Raw genomic sequence first — 18,912 nt, 5'->3', positions numbered from 1 at the left:
GGAGATATAATATTTCTTTTATCCTTTTATAGTTTAAAAAAAACTAATCCAGGCTGGGAATTGTAAGTCATTTTTAACAAAATCAATAATGCAAAAACACATGGATAGTTCTGTTATCTTTAAACATTTATATAAACCTTATGTACAGTCTTTCTATTTGTTATATAACTCTTACATAAAGAATTATAGCTTGAAAGTGAAATAAAGCAAAGGATTTATATTAATAGTAGTCTTTGCATTTAGTATAGTGCCTTTCAAGTCAGGAGGACATCCCAAAGTGCTTGAGGGGATATACTGTAAAGTGCAGTGATTGTGTAATTTGTGGGGGAATGTGGCAGCCAATTTGCACATAGCAGTATCCCACAAACAGCCATGAAGTGAATTATTAACCAATTTGTTATTTGGATGGTTGTTGGCCAGGACAAACTCCCATCTCTTTGAATTTATGTCCACCTGATCAGGCAGACAGGACCTTGGTTTAAGGACTTATCTGAAGGACTGCATCTCTAACAATGCAGCATTCTCACTGCATTGGAGTGTCAGCATAGGCTGAATTTAAGTCCCAATGTGGGGCTTAAACCCACAACATTCTGACTCAGAGGCGAGAGTGCTACCAACTGAGTCAGGCTGAGGCTTATGTATGTAACAGCTTCATTACTGCTATATAGAGGCACTAATTATCTTGAATTAAATGTTTCCACAGAATTTCATGACTCGAAAGGCAAAAGAAAAGCAAATACAGTCAAAGGTATAAAGAGGAAGAAGATTGTGGCTGAAAACATTCTGAAGAAAATCCCCAGGTCTCCTGTGAAAACACTCGCAAAGTCTCGCAATGATAGGGAGAATTTGGAAGCAGCAGTTTTGTTTAGTGATTCTTCAGTTGCTTCTGAACTTTTAAAGAAAGACCACTTGTTTGTGCAAAATGGAGGAGTGGAGACTGAAAGAGAGTCTCAGCAAGAACATTCACAAGGGCTAAATCAAAATTTTGAGAAAACCAAACCAGGCAGATCAATGCAGAAGGGGAGGATTGAAGCAACGCAGCACTCAATTGATTCATGTAGCAGACCTCCAAATTGGAGAGCTCAACAACTTGAAAGGGATGTTAAAGTGAAATCACCAGGAATAGATAAAATTCACGCATTATCAAAAGAGCGACCGCAACATCAGCTTGATCATTTATCTCTGTTTCGTGAACATTGGATCATTAAACCTGAGAACAATACTTGCAGTACACACGGGATTTCTCCCTCATATGCAAGTACTGCTTTTGATGTCTTATTGAAAGCTATGGAACCTGAACTAAAGACTCTTTCAAGTAGGAAATCCTCACTAATTGCAGAGGGTTCAAGAAAATCGAATGCCACTATTGGAACCCAAGGAGAGTCCACTGGAATCTCAACAATAACCTCACAGGTTCTAAAGCAGACTTCAGTGATCAAGTCTGAATTTGGCACAGGATCACAGGATTATTGTAATGTTACTCAGATTGTGCCCAAATCAGGGAATAGAGAACAAGCACAGGTTCAGCCTTCGTCATATGTACACTACCAGCAAACCCGATTTGTTTCACCGGCTGCACAACAAAATCAACACCATGCCTTATCGCAAAGGTTCAATGGATCACCATCACACCAGCATAGCCAAGAAAAGCACTATTATCAATCGACGTACAATTTAACAGTGACGCCATTAGGTCATCCTCAGGCCTCTGTCATGCCACACGGTCTGCCTCAAAGTCAACTTTTGGGTTATCCAAAACAATCTATAGCAGCTAATCCACCTAACTGTGTTCAGGTAGCACCTGGTTATAACCAAATGTCTGATATCTTGCTTAAAGACCAGAAGCCTAAAAAGCAAGGGAAATACATTTGCGAGTATTGTAATCGAGCTTGTGCAAAACCTAGTGTCCTGCAAAAACACATTCGATCCCATACAGGTGAACGACCCTACCCTTGTATTACATGTGGATTTTCATTTAAGACTAAAAGCAATTTATATAAGCACAAAAAGTCCCATGCACATGCTATCAAACTTGGTTTGGTTTTGAGATCCGAGAGCAGTGGTGCATCGCTGTCCCAGGAATCTGACCGAGCACTTAATACTCACTCAGATGTAGAAGAAAGTGGTGAGAGTGATGATGAATCCACATCTGAAGAAAGATTGTTTGAACAGAAGCACTTTGAATCAGAGCCTGCACAAGTATCTAGCAATATGTTGTATTCTGAAAAATATGTGGACCCTGTAAATTTCATGTCATCAGACAAACTGGCAAATCAAACCTTTGATTGCGAGATTGGTGAATCAGTCCCACCACAGAAATCCTGCGAGTCTAAAGTAACGACAGCTTTACCGAAAGTAGTTGTGTATCCTGTGACTGTTTCCCCCCGAAGGGCTGATAGCCCAAAGGTGACGACCGTATCCCCAGAACGAGCAACTGCACAACAGGAAACTGATCCACAGACTGCAAGGATTAGGTCTATCTCAACCTTGACTTCACCAATTCAGAAACTAGATCATGAAGATAAGGAACAGATAAGGATGAGTCATCAAGAAGAACATGAACCTCAGCTGATTATGGGACATGCACAGCTTCAGAGGCAGCAAGCTACCGACTTTTCTCAGCAACAGCAAGTGAAGCATCATTTAAGCCCTCGAAGTTTAGGCAGCACAGATTCTGGGTACTTCTCGCGTTCTGAGAGTGCAGATCAGCAAATGAGCCCAATAAGTCCTTTCCAAAAGCTGATAGCCACCACTGACATGGATCCTGGTAAGAACATCCTTCCTTGTCCACCTCATAGCAGCCATGTCATATCCACCGTTTTGTATTTGAGCTCACCTGAAAAAGCATCAGTGTTGTCTGCTCCTGTCCGCATTTCAGCAGCAACAAAAACCCTTGAGGAGCGCATTTCCAAGTTGATATCAGACAATGAAGCTGTAGTAGATGATAAGCAGCTGGATAGTGTGAAACCAAGAAGAACCTCTCTTTCAAGGAGAGGGAGTATAGATTCACCCAAACCATATACATTTAAAGATTCCTTTCAATTTGATTTACGGCCACTTCATTCTGGAAGGCGAACAAGCTCCAGTTCTGATATACCAAAGTCCCCCTTTACGCCCACTGACAAATCAAAGCAAGTTTTTCTTCTATCGGTTCCTCCTCAGTTTCCTTCTCTTGACTGCTTACCAATTACAAGAAGTAATTCAATGCCTGCTACTCCAGGGTACTCCACTATACGGACCAGTACAATGCCTGCAGCCCACCCACTGCGCGAGAGCCATTCATTCGATGATAAAATTGGAGGTTCATTCAGTGATGATGTGTTTGTTCTTGGCCCATCTAAATCCCTTCAAGCTGCCCATCCGCGAACCCTGGTCAGGCAAACTGCAGTTGAGGATTCATCAATCAGTGATGGGCAGAGTTTTGCATCGGTGTGTTCTATGGATGAAAACTATCATAGACGTAACCTGGCAGACATTTTGATGCCCAGGAGCAAATCATTTGAGCACACATTTCCCACACAGGAAAAGATGAAGAAGTCGCAAGGCCGAGGGTCAATGTACGAGTGCGAGACTTGTAGAAACCGATACAGAAAGCTAGAGAACTTCGAAAATCACAAGAAATTCTACTGTTCAGAACTCCATGGGCCAAAAAGCAAGCCAACAGTCTCAAAAGATTCAGAACAGGAAACTGCGTCACGTAGCACACAGCCCCAAATACTGCATTACAGAGTCATGGGGCCAAAGGGGGTTCTGGAGCAACCACTGCAGGTGAGGAAAAGAAGAAAAATTAGAAGCATTGGTGATGATGATGAGGTGGTATCCAGTGAATGTACCAGAGATAAAGCGGTAAATAAGAAGCCTTCTACACATCCAGTTGCTGCTAAGGCTGTTATATCCAAAGGGAGCAATGCAATTGCCAGTATTCCACAAACAAACAGCATCAATGCGAAAAATGTACCTTTTCACATAAGCAATGCAGAACACTCTCTGGAGGCTGCACTGTCTTTTAGCAGCGAAATTCCAATCCAATCGGTTCACAGTCCATTAAAAGAGAGAGGAGAGTCAAGTAGGACGAGCAGTGGGGTGTCTGTAATTCAACATACAAACTCCTTGAGCAGAACCAGTTCCTTTGAGAATGCTGAATCCATTGATAGAATTTCTCCTGTTCCTTTACAAGAAAAGGATCTCAATGACAAAATTAAGCAGCCTGCTATATTTGTGGGTGAGGGTAAAGAAGAAATTCACCTCCCTCAACTTGCATCTGCTCAACAACTTGAAACATCTGCGACAAGAGTAGAAATGCATGAAACTTTGCGAATGGCGCCTGCTGATATTAATAATCCCTTACAGCAATCCCGTCTAGTCCGTCAACGTAACATTCAAGTTCCTGAAATCTTGGTTACAGAAGAACCAGACCGATTGCAGGAACCCCAAGGAAATGATCAAGAAAAAGGGACTGAAACATTTCACTGGCCTCAGCGAAGTGAGACACTTTCCAAGCTACCAACCGAGAAACTCCCACCGAAGAAGAAAAGGATACGCTTAGCTGAAATGGAACATTCATCTGGTGAATCGAGCTTTGATTCTACACTGTCGAGAAGCCTCAGTCGGGATAGCAGTTTGTCTCGTTGCTCTAGTTTATCAGCTTCCTTTGATCGGGATGATGCTCCAAGGATCGAGAGTCCTTCAAAGGCAGAAGCAATCAATAAATCATCTGAGTTTCTTACACTGCCTGGTGGCACGAATACACTTGTTGTGCCCAGCTCGCACTACAGAGAAATGAGACGCGCTGCATCTGAACAAAGTAGTTCTTTGCAACATTCTATGGAGGCCATTGCAGGAATTCGCAGCAAGTCATTTGATTGTGGTAGTATATCCCCAACAAGGTCTGTGTCGCCTGTAGTTCCTATGGAAATGGTTTCACCATTGATTTCTTCTCCAATAGAAACATGTGAATCTGTACCTCTCATTGAAAGAAGAAGAGGGCCTCTTGTGCGACAAATGTCTTTAAGCATTGGGCCAGAAACTTCTCAACCTCAAGTTGTGTCTTCCAACTTATTTCAACAAAATCTCTCTGTGCAGATTTCTGCTGTGCCCCATCTCAAAGGTCCTTTAGCTCATAGGCCTGTGTCCTTTTTAACTTCCCAGCATCCATTATCTTGCGCGTTGCAAGTTCAGCACACGACACAGCATGAATCCATGTCTTCCGCACAAGATGTAAGCGTGAACAATCTAATTCATATTCAACCGCCTGAGGGACTACCTGGCAGTGTTCAGAGGCCCATCCAAAGTCAGCTCCCGCACGAAAACACAAACATATTGCTTGCAAATGTAATGCCAGGTCATTTAGCCCAAAATACTTTAGGTCAACGTATATCACAGTCTTCTGAGCCTCAAGATAATAGATTTGCTCCCAAATACCAACTGCACCCATGCCAACCCTGTTTGCTTCCCAGTGCTGCACCTCAATTGCCAATAATTTCTCTTCCAATCCCTGTTACTATTGAAGCAAGTGGGCTGACTTCAAGTGTTTCCACAAAGTCACTTGAAATTGTTTCAAATTTGTATTTGGTACCACAGGTTCAGCAAGTAATTACAGCCCAATCACCTAGCAATATACAACCTCTAGCTTCTCTTGTCGTGCCTGTTGGCAGTAATAAGTCTGTTTATAACATTGGTACGTTTACAACGCTGCCACAGATTTTACTAACACCAGACCAATCCAGCCAGCTATCTCCAGTTATTTGTGATCTTGACAATTCAACCAGGGATAAGGAGATGCTTACAACAGCAAAGGATTATCCAGAACTCCATGAAAGTGAAGTAACCTCTAAAATAAAAATGTCTGCTGTTCCTGAAAACTGCAATTCACAAAGTGAAAGCAGAAATTCACCTGTTCACATTGTCTCACAGAATTATACTAAAAAGATTTTATCAGATGAACTCCTTGCACACCAGGAAACTACAGTATCAAGTAAACGCATGCTGTCACCAGCTAACAGCTTGGACATTGCGATGGAAAATCAACAAAAAAGAGCCAAGGATGAAAATGGATCTGTAAGCAATAGTAATCTTACATCCATTCAGTTACACTGCATGGTATCTTTTGACTCCAATAAGCACAAGAAGCCTACGTTGGTGAGGCAAGTTTGCACCACAGATCAGGTGGATGTTCCATTGCCTGTTGATCAGGAAGGTACTCCACAGTACTATCCTGAGACTTCAGAGTTTAATAGCTCACCAACAAAGTCCAACCAGGAGGTTTCAGCAGTTGCAAGCTGCCAGGAAAGAACTGTAATTTCAAGAGAGACATTAAAATCCGAACATTCAAGCCATTCTCCTTCCCCTTCGTGTACCGTTATTAAAAAATCACCTGCACCCATATCTTCCATTTCTCCACAGTTGAATAACACTTTGTTGAAGTCATCAACTAACATTCAAGGTAATAAGTTACCATTTAATAAAAACAACCAAATTCAGCCAATGAGTAACTTGGAGAGGACAAAGGTGGGAGCTTCTTTTCCAATAACAAGCACACGAAATGTACAACGTGCATCGCTTTCAACTCTGAAGACTTCAACGAGTTTCAGTTGGTGTTATTTAACAAAGTGCAAGCCTTTACATATACAGCAGGCAGACAAAAAGACCTCCGCATATGCCAGTTGGCCAATTAGCTCAAACAATCTCAATCCATTAGGCCTGCCCACAAAGGTTGTACTTGGTCTTCTCAGCTCGAAACAAAAGAATAAGAAACTAACGTACACCCAAGCAAAAACAACCCTGTCTCGCTCTGGCATATTGGTACCTTCAAGCAAGTGGAAAGCTGATAAGTCCAAGGTATTGTCAATTATTTTAATTCTAGCCAATAACTTATGCAAAAGAGCAGCAATAACTATAATTTAAATTAATCTTCTGATAGTCCAAAAAGCGCTATATCATAGTTATTTTGATTTCCACATTAAGACTTATTCAAGAATATTTGTCCAAAAATATTTATTTTCCTCATTCCGATGTTAGTAGTGTATTTTAATTACATCATGATGACTTTAATTAATCATTATGTAGCCACTTTTCTCTTTAATGTAAACATTTAATTTCCAGCCAGGTGCTTCCAACATGGTTCTTTGTTAATCATGTTTCTTTTTCAACCAGCACATTGGGATGTTCTCCCGAAGTGAAAGGCTCTAAATAAATGCCATTTTGTATTGTATGATTCTCTGTTGGTCAGTAAATGTACCAAACGCAGTACAATCAAAATCTCTTCCCCCCCCCCCCCCCACGCCCCCACCAATGTTTGTCCCCCTTTGATTTTAAATGGGATGTGTTGGTGTGCTGTTAAAGCATAATAAAATATTTTATGGCATAAAAGTAATGTCATAAAATTGTCTCAGCTCAATCCTCCTGTGGGGGGTTAGTGGGGTCTCCTTGGACCTGATCTGGCGCCAAGGTGACATTCCACTTGGCAATGGAATGTCAGAATCAAATCAACTCTCTGTGGTAGTCTTGGTAGTCCGGTGCCTGAGCCAGACGGATCCACAGTATTGAAGGGCAGACCAGTCACTGAGGGCAGGGATTCATTCCACTCAGCTCCTGTTAACCCTGCAAACCAAAGCCCTAATGGATAGGGTGGTCTGAGCTGGACAAGCAGTGAGAAAGCTTGCTAGATAGTGATATCAATGAGAAGCTAAGCGGTTTTAGCTGGTTCAGCTGCAGTCGTACCTCATTGCACACGGTGGGGTCCCCAAACCCTGGCTCTTGCCAGTCTGCACCTAATACTCTCCAGAATTAAGTAAGCAGAATGCGTCCCTCCTTCCATTCCAATACATGGGGATTTCTATTTATGGGTGGAACGCATGGTACTCAGTTTGGTTTGGATACTTCTAAGCATGATGATGGGTTTCCACACGTGTCACCATTTGACCAGAAAAATCATGCGAATTCTTCAATTTTCCTTGCTTCTATTTATTTCTCTCATAAGGAAGAATTTATTGGTTTGTTTGTACAGTTAGTGTGTATTAATCATGTTTCAGCTTTGACACTAAAGCAAATTTCACTTCAGATTGCTACAGTATAATGGAAACATCTTATTTACTGGTGCCAGAATAGTTCCTGCAACCTTTTTGGGGTTTTGATATGCTATCTATCAACCTTTGATGTAGTTGTTTGAAATCCAACATTTTGTCCTTTTATGGATCTATTTATAATAATAATAATCCTTATATTTGATGTAGCGCTTTTCACGTCTTCTAGACATCTCAAAGCTCTTCACAGAATGACTGTAAAGTGAATTGACTGTTTATTTGTGGGTGAAATGCAGCAGCCAATTGTAGTGACTCCTTGGAGAGATTGTAACTATCTTCTTTGCAACCTTTTGTCTGATCCATTCAAATACATTTTTTTAAGGTTACTTCTTGAAATTCATTGCATTTCTTGCTTTGTTATCTGCACAGTGAGTCAGTGGCTGATTCACCCAATCATATTAACTGGCAAGATCTATGGTGACATCCAAGGTTTTGATGGAAGAAATTGAGGTGTAGACTTTAGCAAGGCATGGTGTGCAGATGATTATTAGTCGACTGATGTCAGAGCTGTTTTTATGCAGTACAATGGTTTATGGTTTATTAGCTTTTATGCCAGTGGGTAAACGAGTTGTAGTTGGAGGGTTTGTGAATTTGTTCAATTGATGAGGAAAGTGCTAAATAGATCTGCTCTTTCAGAGAGCAGCTGCTTAGAAACTCCATTGTATGTCTCAGCTGATCATTTGCCAAAGATTCCTAGTTCTTTAGCAGAGAAATGCTGCACGCTACAGCTTCTCTTTCAGCTGATGGGACGAGGAACACATTTTGAACTTTTGCAGCCTTCAGGGAAAAATTCTTGCCTTCAAACCAGATTACTTTAGCTATAAAATACCAGGGCTGCTGATTATTTTGGCAAAAGCTTCTTTCTACTGTGCTAATGCCTCAGTTTGTGGCTTTGGTGTTTTCCAACATGGCTTTTATTGCTTTGTACATTGCTTCCTAAGGGATTTTATTGCATATCTGGGGCCACTGAGCTGTTAATAAACCTTCATTCTTATTACATGATTAAATTATAATCTACCATAAAGTACGCTTCTCAAGTTACATCATAATAAGAATGATGGGCACAAGCCATGTTCAGTTAAATGAGTCTTGTCTCTCAAACCTAAGGACAGAGAAGAGAAATGTGAGTCGTGATCTCAGTATAAAAGCCAACTGTATTGTTGCCCAAATGCTAAGACTGAACTAAGGCTCAAGATACAGTAGGGGTTTGACTTGAGGATACTAAACTCCAAAATAATGACCGTCAATCATACCTTTCTTCATTGTATACATTTACTGTCAATGACAGTAATCTGACTGCTGATCAGTTCTGGGAAGGTGCAAAATGTAGGCGGTTATATGGAAGATCAGATGTTTAGGTATTGGTCATGTTGAGATTTAAGTGTGAATGTTTTTAGAAAGGATGTGTTTGGGTACATATAAACAATTATCATAACAATACTTTCTAAGATAGTGCACCTTTTATCTAATAACAGTAATTTTATTTCTTCATGCACATCACCAAAATAATAATAAATTGGTGACTTCAATCCACAACTGTTTGTGGGAAACTGCTATGCGCGAATAGCTGCCGCGTTTCACCCACAAAATATACACTCAATTCACTTTACAGTGTATTCTGTGAAGTACTTTGAGATGTCGCAAGGATTGTCTAAAATCGGATTTCCTAAATGTCTTAGAATTTGAGTAAGAATATTGTAATATACTGATTGAATGGTAAATAAAAGCCATTTTTAAAAAACATTGGTACAGTATTAAAAATAATGGACATCCATCTCTGTTTATATCAATTATTTCTGATTACTTGTCTTGGACAGGCACTGGTCGGTCGAACACTTTCTCCTCATGAAAGTAACAGTAAGGACTCGCATGAGCCTCAACAAGGTGGTGATCTTGACAAATTACACTCTGCAATGAAAAGTGAACCAAGGCGAATCAGGATCTTCGATGGAGGGCAAGTTCATTTCAAAAATCTTCTTTTTATTTTACAGTAGAATATACTCAACACAAAACCTCAGTGATGGTGCTTCCTGTAATTACATTACGTTTCATATTATTCTGGTTACTGTGTGGTTTCTCAGCTGTATTATATGTATCTGATTACAGTACACACTTGTCATTTCAGAATGCTGTGAAGTCTGACGGGTCTTCTTGTCTACCAAGAATTATGAGTAATATAGTAGCTGGGTTCATGCAACACCGAAATTGGTTATTTGGCCCAACTAATTCGTACTAGTATTTATACTCGGCAACATCAGCAACTTGCTTTTATGTCAAAATAATGCTTTGGAGTGCTTAACCCACTTGAGCCTCCACCATCCTAATTTCCTCTCCCTAATATCTTACTTCCTTCTCTCTTGTGTATTTTGTTTGTGTAAATTGCCCCAATATCACCCATGTTCCAGTAGGTCTGGGTCACTAGCACAAAATTACCTCCGATTTGTAACAATTTTTACAAATATCTAATTTGGTACGAAATTGTTCACCTAGTCTAGACTATATAACTCAACTGGGATGTTCTTTGACAGCAATAATTGCATGTGCTCATAATTACAAAGGTGTCAGCCTGGCACAGTTTATAGCTTCTTGACATAGATACAGTCATTATATTTTATAGAAAAATCCTGTTAAGTGCTTTGAGCCATTTTGATAACGTGATTTACCAAACTTTTTTTAAACAATAATGCACCTGTGAAATAGACCTTTCTGTCTATGCATTCTTTCCATAATACAGCACATTTTAAAATGTGGTGAACCCTGTTATAAATGTTTTCTTAAGACCAGGAGGAATGAAAATGTACAGTTAAAATAACAAAGAACGTTTTGTTTTACAAAAAGGTATAAATCAAACGAAGAGTATGTGTATGTTCGAGGACGAGGTAGGGGCAAGTACATTTGCGAGGAATGTGGGATCCGTTGTAAAAAGCCCAGTATGCTAAGAAAGCACATTCGTACCCACACCGACCTTCGGCCTTACCACTGCAACTACTGCAACTTTTCCTTCAAAACTAAAGGTACATGAGTGTTTTACAGTAAAAAGAATGATTATTTTGACAAACCAGTCTTAGCACATTGTGTGAAAATGCATCTTGTGTACAGTCCCCAATGTTCATGTTTTCAACTGCCATTTGAAATCACTGCCCTCAAATGATGCACAATGCACAATACCCAGTTCAGGGTTTTTGTTACATAAAAATGTTTTAATTCTACTGACGTGGCATTTTAGAGCCAAATGTTGTTGAATTCAGTCAACATGTAGAAAATTAAGATTATTTACAAATTTGTCAAATCCTCTGAGATAAATCGAGTAAATCAAGATTTGGGTGAAATTTCTCCCCCGCCCTATTTTTGAGAACCTTTAGATATTTCTCTGTGAAGAGCATTGTCCAGTGAACAGTTCCTTAAACAGTAGACTGAACACAGCCTTTTGTATGGCTCTTAGAGCTAATTAGGATGGGTCATCTGCAAGCCAGAAGATCTTCCTTCTTTAATTGGGTATCAGACATCAAATTAACACATGATTCAGTCTAGATTTTTTTGAAGAAGTAGAATTGAAAATTAATTACTTTGATATTCTTCACAAGTGATTCTTATTTTGACTTTGTCATTTGAAATCATTACAACATTTTGGTCACTGGTGATTTCAATATATGGAGCTGTCTGTGTCCATGCCTTTGATCAACAATCTGGCTGGCATCCTACATTCAAATACAGAACAGTAATTTTTACATTATCCTGGATCTTTTTGTTTCGCCGTATTTACACTCAAATCGTGATCTCAAACTCTTTTTTTTAAATTTGGACCTCCTCCAATATTCTGAGAGTAAAAGGCACCTTCAGTCCAGCTCATGTGAAGTCCAGTTCAGTACTCAAGCTGTTTAGACCAAGTTGATTTGGGGTTCAATTCCCAGTATGTACTAAGTTAGTTGATCTCAGCTGGAGCAGCTGGGATGCTGGTCTCAGCGGTTCCAGGTTGAGAAGGAGAAAAGCCAGGGTTTGTGGTTTTAATTGCTACACCTACTGAGGAGAAGCCCTAACTGGATGTGTAAAAGTCAGGTGAGGAACTGATTAAGTTGCTCTGTAGTTGAATGGGCTGTCGGCACGCACTGTTGCACCTGAGACTTGTCAAAGTTTGAAACAATTTGACATTGTTTCTATTTGTGTTACTGCTATCTCCCCACCACTTTGTCAATGGTAAGTACCACATTACCTGCACTGCTGTGGGATACTGGTTTAATTCCTCCAAAAAGCCAACATTAAATTGGTCACATCAGTATGAAGAGAACCCAATCCATAAGCAGTTAATGTATATGAAAATTCTTATCTGCTGAGATGTACAAGCGAGTGATTAAATTGCTTCATGTGAAGCTAACATTTTATATGAGAGGTGCTGTTCCAGAAAATGTTAACTTTGTAGTTTGATTATTTTAAAGGAAACTTGACCAAGCATATGAAGTCCAAGGCTCACAGCAAGAAGTGCATGGAAATGGGATTGTCGGTCGCTTCGTTCGAGGACCAAGACACCGATGAATCAGGTATGAAAATCTGACTGAACGATGGCTCGATGGATATTGGCCAAGGTGGAAAATGAAAATGATTGATCAGGAACTATTGACTGAAAGTACACAGCACATTAGGTTTCCATTAACCAGGCTAATTAATAAATTGCAAGAACCTGAGCTGAACCAGATTATTTTAATAAATGGGCCTCAGGGTCATCTTCATTCCACCCTCTCTCTTAACTTCCCTTGTAAACATTGTACTGTTTATTGCGAACATAACATTTGATTCATTCATAAGGTAACATTTGGAGCATTGTGTGCATTTTTTTGGCATTCTGAATTCAATTGGATACTGTAGATTATTCTTGTTACAGTAGAACCCAGTTTATAAAACTCCTCTTTGTTTATAAAACGGGTTTACAGTGGACTTGATAGCCCTGAGTTTGCAGACTACAGTTTCCTGTTCATAATGTAATCTTGTTGTTGTAATGGCCTTGTACAAAATCATGTTCTTGTGAAAAACAATTCATGTTCATTAGGGAAGAGCAACAAGGGTGAGATAAGACTGACGAGGGAAATTTAATTAGTTTAGGCTGACAAAGTTTCAAAGGGAACCTGGGAGAGAGTGTTTAAACTGATCGCAGGCACAACTTATTGTTAGCAGATGACTGAAAACCTAGAGGATACAATAATAATAATGCTTGCATTTGATAGAGCACTTTATCACGTCTTCGAGACATCTCAAGGCACTTCACAGTTGAGTTATAAAATAGAAACCTATATATTATAATAATAATCATTGCATTTGATACAGCGCCTTATCACGACTTTGAGACGTCTCAAAACACTTAACAGAATACACTGTAAAGTGAACTGACTGTTTATTTTGTGGGCAAAATGTAGCAGACAATTGCACACAGCAGTGTCTCACAAACAGTGGGTAGTGGCAGAGTTGAGAGGGGAAAGGTACAATATGTTTATATCTTATGCAGTACAAGGTTACTTTCCCTCAATTTAATACCTTGGTCAAAATATTTCAACCTGATCTTGTAGCTAGAGAGGACAGAGTTTGAGAACACGGTCAAGTGGGGGAATGAAAAAGGAGAGGGAAAAAAAAATAAAGCTGCTGAAATAACTGAAATAGACAAAAAAATCTGCAGCTGCACCAAACATCTGGCTACTCTTTAAACCTGGAGAGTGAGGAGCAAGGTCAAAAGCATTCCATAAAATGCACCAAGGGAATCACTCTCCATTGATGGAAATTGTGAAGCAATTATAGTTGAAGATTTAAACGTACTTTTTTTGTTGATATATATATACACACATATATTGATATATATATTATAATATAAATATTATAGTATATTAATAATATTATACTACCATATATAATATATATATTAGGTAGAAAAAAATTGCTTTGATGAAGAGACAAAAAGTTTCACTTAAATCCTCACTAGGTTTCCACTGCCTTCCACTGATAGCATCACAGTTTTGCATATTATCCTGGTTTCAGGTTGTATCATTATTGTAAACAGTGATTGGACGAAGCAATGTTGCAACGTCACCAGACTTGGAAGCCAGTCAATAGAAAGGATTTGGTTTTGTACAAGTACTAAAGTAGCAAGTCTCAAGGGGAACTAAAAATTTTATATGTTTTTACTCACAGATGTAAAGAATGGATTCACCACAAAAGTGTGGTAATTAGATCATTTTTATTAAAAAAAAGTATTAATACTCTACATTATTAAAAATTAGATTGAATATTACACAGGTATTCTAATTGAACACAACTGTTCTAATTGAACACAATGGTTCATGGAACCATACCAATGCTTGTGGAAATCCACTAGTCCAGAGTGAATGCATTGATTATAATGTCAGGTTAATAGTCTAGATTTTTGTTTTATGCCTTTTAAAATTCAGGAGATTTTCAAATCCTCAAGTTGAGGTCCAATATAATAATAATAATATAATAATACTTGCATTTGCCTTATCACGTCTTTGAATTGATTGTATATTTTGTGGGCAAAACCAGGCAGCCAATTGCACGCAGCAGGGTCCCACAAACAGTCGTGGATTGTGTGACGAAATTTGTGGTGTAACTGAATGTGTCAATTGCATATGTACTGGAAGCAACTCACCAAGAACTACATACACCATTTTCTATGTCATTGGCATTGAACCTGGGTCATGTATTCACAAAACAGCAATTTGTAAACAAATTGTATGCTGGACTCCATTGTCCTATAGTTGCTTACCTCTCTCGAGAGTAAAGACCTTGTGTGTAGATTGTTGGTGATCTGTTGGAAGGAGCAGGTCCAATTGACCACATGGCCATAATGATCCTTCTATTTGATATAGCACCTATAACATCAGGACATGTCAAAGTACTTCACAGATTGCTGTCAAGTAGTGATTGTGTATTTCTACTCAGCCAAGCGTCACACAGCATGGTCTCAAAAACCACCATGAAGTGAAGGTTTTTTGGCGAGGTCACTGGGAAAAACGTTTCTCTTCAAATAGTATCATTGGTTCTTTACAGGCACACAGGATATCAGTTTAACGGTTTCATCCATATCTCTGAAATGGCAGGGCTCCCCCAAAACTGCACTGAAGGGTTAGTTAAACTATGAGCTCCAGATCTCACGTAGGTCTTGGAACACACACAGACACGCACAGACGAAAGGGTCAACTAAGCCAAGTCTTTGTTTTACAATTCTGTTTAACAATATGATTTTAATCACAATCTTTCATCACTATTCAACCAGAATAGCTGGGTTCCAAAGGTAGGAATTCAATAAATGCTACTCCATGGGCTGTTATTAATCTTGATGAAATATATAGATTAATTAAGACTTCAGGGTCAATTAAAAGGAAATGAGTCTAAAGAGAATAATTTTGATTTGGACTGCTTCCACTATAAATCGAGCCAAGCAACACTTTTGAAACTTCCCCTCTTGGCCTGTCAGTGAGATGTTAAAGGGAGGTGTTGCAAAGGCTCTATAAACTATTAATGTAAGTAGATGATTTGAGCAGATTTTAGAATAGCCCAACACTAGCATCGTCTTTTCTATTCAAGTACTGACTGTTTCAGAGGTTACGTAATTCCAAATTAGCTGTCAGGTTGTCTCAAAAGCTCTGTTGCCAATAAACTTTGTGGAGCCTCTCCAACTCCTTCATGTTGCGCATCAACAAGAGTGACTCTAGTGCAGGAATAAATGATGGGTTTCAAGTATACGATTAAGAAGCAGATTTCTCACTGCTTAAAGATTAAGGTTTTTTTTCACCCACTGAATAAAGTATTCCTTTAGACTCCAGTTCAGTTGCCCTTTTTTAAATAAAAGGAAGTTTATAATTTATTTAAATTAATTTAATTTAGAAAACAAAACAGTGACCTAATGATATTTTCTTGAGTGTAGCCTGATTCTGGTATATTTTGTGGATACTATAAGTTATATTGAGAGTTAGGATATTAGTTTCCAAAATAGTTTGTTATGGAAGTAGATCTAAGAAGGATTTTATAAGGTGATAGAGTGGTGATGGAAGAGATGTATGACTGAAATCTACAGCTGCCTTAGTTGAGTCTGACAGTGAGTTTCCCTTGAATGGTTCTGCAATTAATGCTTCTCAGCCTATAACGTTGTGAGCTTCATATCCTTTAAAATACAAAGTTTTTATTTCCTTAGTTATCAAATTCATTGTTGTAGCAAGATGATCAAGGACCAAAAGTCCATTTATAAAACATTCCCTTAATGATACTGATATCTAAATAATAGATATAATAATAATGATAAATAATAATCCTTGCATTTGATATAGCGCTTTTCACATCTTCTAGATGTCTAAAAGTGCTTCACAGAATATGCTGTAAAGTAAATTGACTGTTTATTTGTGGGCGAAATGCGGCAGCCAATTGCGCACAGCAGTGTCCCGCAAACAGTCGTGGATCAAAAATGATGTGCTTCGCTTTGGAGGGATTATTATTAGGCGTGTAGAGTAAGGAAACTTGCCCAAGGTTTCACCCTGCCTGGAATTGAACCCAGCTATCTTGCTCGCAAGGCGAGTGCTCTAACCACTGAACTGCAGGACTCCACTAACCTCAACCATGACATCTAGTAGACTCCACTCCACTAGATGTCATGGTTGAGGTTAGTGGAGTCCTTATATAAGTGGATTTGTCCTTATATAAGTGGATGTCACAAGCATTTTTTCCCTTATTGAGTCCATTATGCTCGCTCTATTAGAATCGGAAGTAGATGATACAGGCCTGTTGTTATACTACCATTTGAATTTGTTATTTTTCCAGAATGCTTTATTCAGTGAATTTTTAACTACACTAATAGCCAATATTGAGCAGATTACGCTAGGAGTAGAGTAAACAGAGTTAACACAAGATGTAATGTTACTTCTCATAGGCACCTGATAATGGAATAGAATGGAGAGGAAATTGCTGTCGGGTTGACCAGACATACTGGAGAGTCCTGAGAGACAGATTAAAGCATGAGAGAAGATCAGATCTAGAAGTCCAACACATTCTTTAAGGAAGGTGAAAGAACAGGAAGTACCTATCGTTGACAATTTCCACAGGCAGAAACCAATAGATTTATAAATTTGCATCAGAACCAATTGCCTGCTAGATTGTGGGCAGAGTTCCAAGAATGGAGACTATACCCAGCAGAGTTGAATTTAATGCAGCTGCATAATGTGCTCAGACTGGACGACTTTCCAGAGTTTATGGATCCAAATAGTTTTGCTTCCGGGGCCATATATCTGGAATATGGTGGTGAATGGTGAAGATTTAAATTAGAGGGATATGATTGGACCCAGAGAAATTTTGGCTGAGAATTTGGAAACGAATGTCCTGGAATAGGATTAATTTGCTAATCCAAGTCATTGATTGAATTTATAATAGTTTGGCTATAGGTTACAAGACATCCTCACAACACCGGTTAAATCCTGATTTCAGCAATGGAGAGGAGAGCCTATAGTTGTTCCTGAAAGTACCAACATGTGCTTCCATTTCTTTTGGTAACTTTATGAGTATATATTGGACGTATGTGAACCTAAACAGTGATGGTAGGCTCTCTTCCTACTTTCAGGTCTTGGCTAAAGACCTTTCTTTTCGACCGTGACTTTGGTCACCTTCTTCCCCCTCCCCCTGGCTTGGCCCCGGGATCCGTTATTGTGAAGTGCTCTGAGACGCCGTCTGGCGTGGAGGACGCTGTATAAATCCAAGTTGTTGTTGTAGTAGCATCCATATATGCAGATTTCTAAACAGTTATTTGATAGATAATAGGAGTAGGTACCCTGGCTGTTTTTTTTCTCCTCCCTAGGCCAAGTGTCCGACACATGTGGAAACCCATCACCATGCTTTAAGAGTATCCAAACCAAGCTGAGAGTTCCATGCATCCCACCTATACATAGACATTCCTGAGATATTTGTTGGAATGGAATGCACACTTTCTGCCTGGAGGGAGACATCTTGCTTCCTAATTCTGGAAAGTATTAGGCATACATTAGCAAGAGCCAAGGCTTGGGGACCCCAGAATGTGCTTTCCACTATTGCTGGAGTGTAACCAGCCAACCAACCACAGAGCTTGCCATTGGAGCACTGTCTGGCAAGCTTGAACTATATCCTCTGGGGGATGGGGGACCCTGCTTGAACTATATCCTCTGGGGGATGGGGGACCCTGCTTGAACTATATCCTCTGGGGGATGGGGGGGCAGTGGAGCAGGGTGGGGGTGATAAAGTCATTGAGCCTGGTGAGGGAGAGGACACAAGCTGCAGAGGTCTGGATGATCTGCAGCTTGTGGAGGGAAGAAATGGGAAGGCCGACAAGCAGGGAGTTGGCGTAGTCAAGCCAGGGTGTAACAAATGCATGTATGAGGGTTTCAGCGGCCTGAGGGGAGAGGCAGGCAGAGTGGGTCAAACAAGATGCCAAGGTTCCAGACTGACTTAGTAAGGTGGAGTGTGCATCCTTGGATGGTGATGCTGTCAGTGCCTGAGGTGTGGAGGCGCTGACAGGAGCCAGACATTCAACTGTAGAAAGTTAGCTCTCATCCAGGATTTGATTTCTGAGAGACATTCTGAAAGACATCCTCACAAGACCTGTTAAATCCTGATTTCAGCAGTGGAGAGGAGAGCCTGTATTTGCTCCTGAAGGTACCAACATGTGCTTCTATTTCTTTTGGTATCTCTATCATTCGCATACATGTGGAAGTTGACACCGTGTCTGTGGATGATTTCACCAAGAGGGTGCGTATAGATGTTGAAGAGAAGAAGACCCAGGACAGAGCCCTGAGGAAAGGGAAGAGAGGTTGGAGAT

General features: G+C 39.7%; 1 protein-coding gene across 3 annotated transcripts in view; it reads left to right on the top strand.

Moving 5' to 3' along the window:
- Positions 1-18,912, top strand: part of hivep1 (HIVEP zinc finger 1) — a 132,561-nt gene that overhangs the window by 100,918 nt on the left and 12,731 nt on the right. For all 3 annotated transcript variants that reach the window (XM_042332396.1, XM_007906375.2, XM_007906378.2), the window contains 4 exons: positions 704-6,837; positions 9,899-10,035; positions 10,920-11,095; positions 12,515-12,616. In XM_042332396.1, the coding sequence (XP_042188330.1) occupies positions 704-6,837; positions 9,899-10,035; positions 10,920-11,095; positions 12,515-12,616 (6,549 nt within the window). The remainder of the gene's footprint in view (positions 1-703; positions 6,838-9,898; positions 10,036-10,919; positions 11,096-12,514; positions 12,617-18,912) is intronic.

Source organism: Callorhinchus milii, unplaced genomic scaffold (genome assembly GCF_018977255.1).
Source record: "Callorhinchus milii isolate IMCB2004 unplaced genomic scaffold, IMCB_Cmil_1.0 Scaffold2, whole genome shotgun sequence".
Classification (NCBI taxonomy): Eukaryota; Metazoa; Chordata; class Chondrichthyes; order Chimaeriformes; family Callorhinchidae; genus Callorhinchus; species Callorhinchus milii.
Note: the sequence above shows the minus strand (reverse complement) of the source record. Positions and strands in the feature narration are given on the sequence as shown.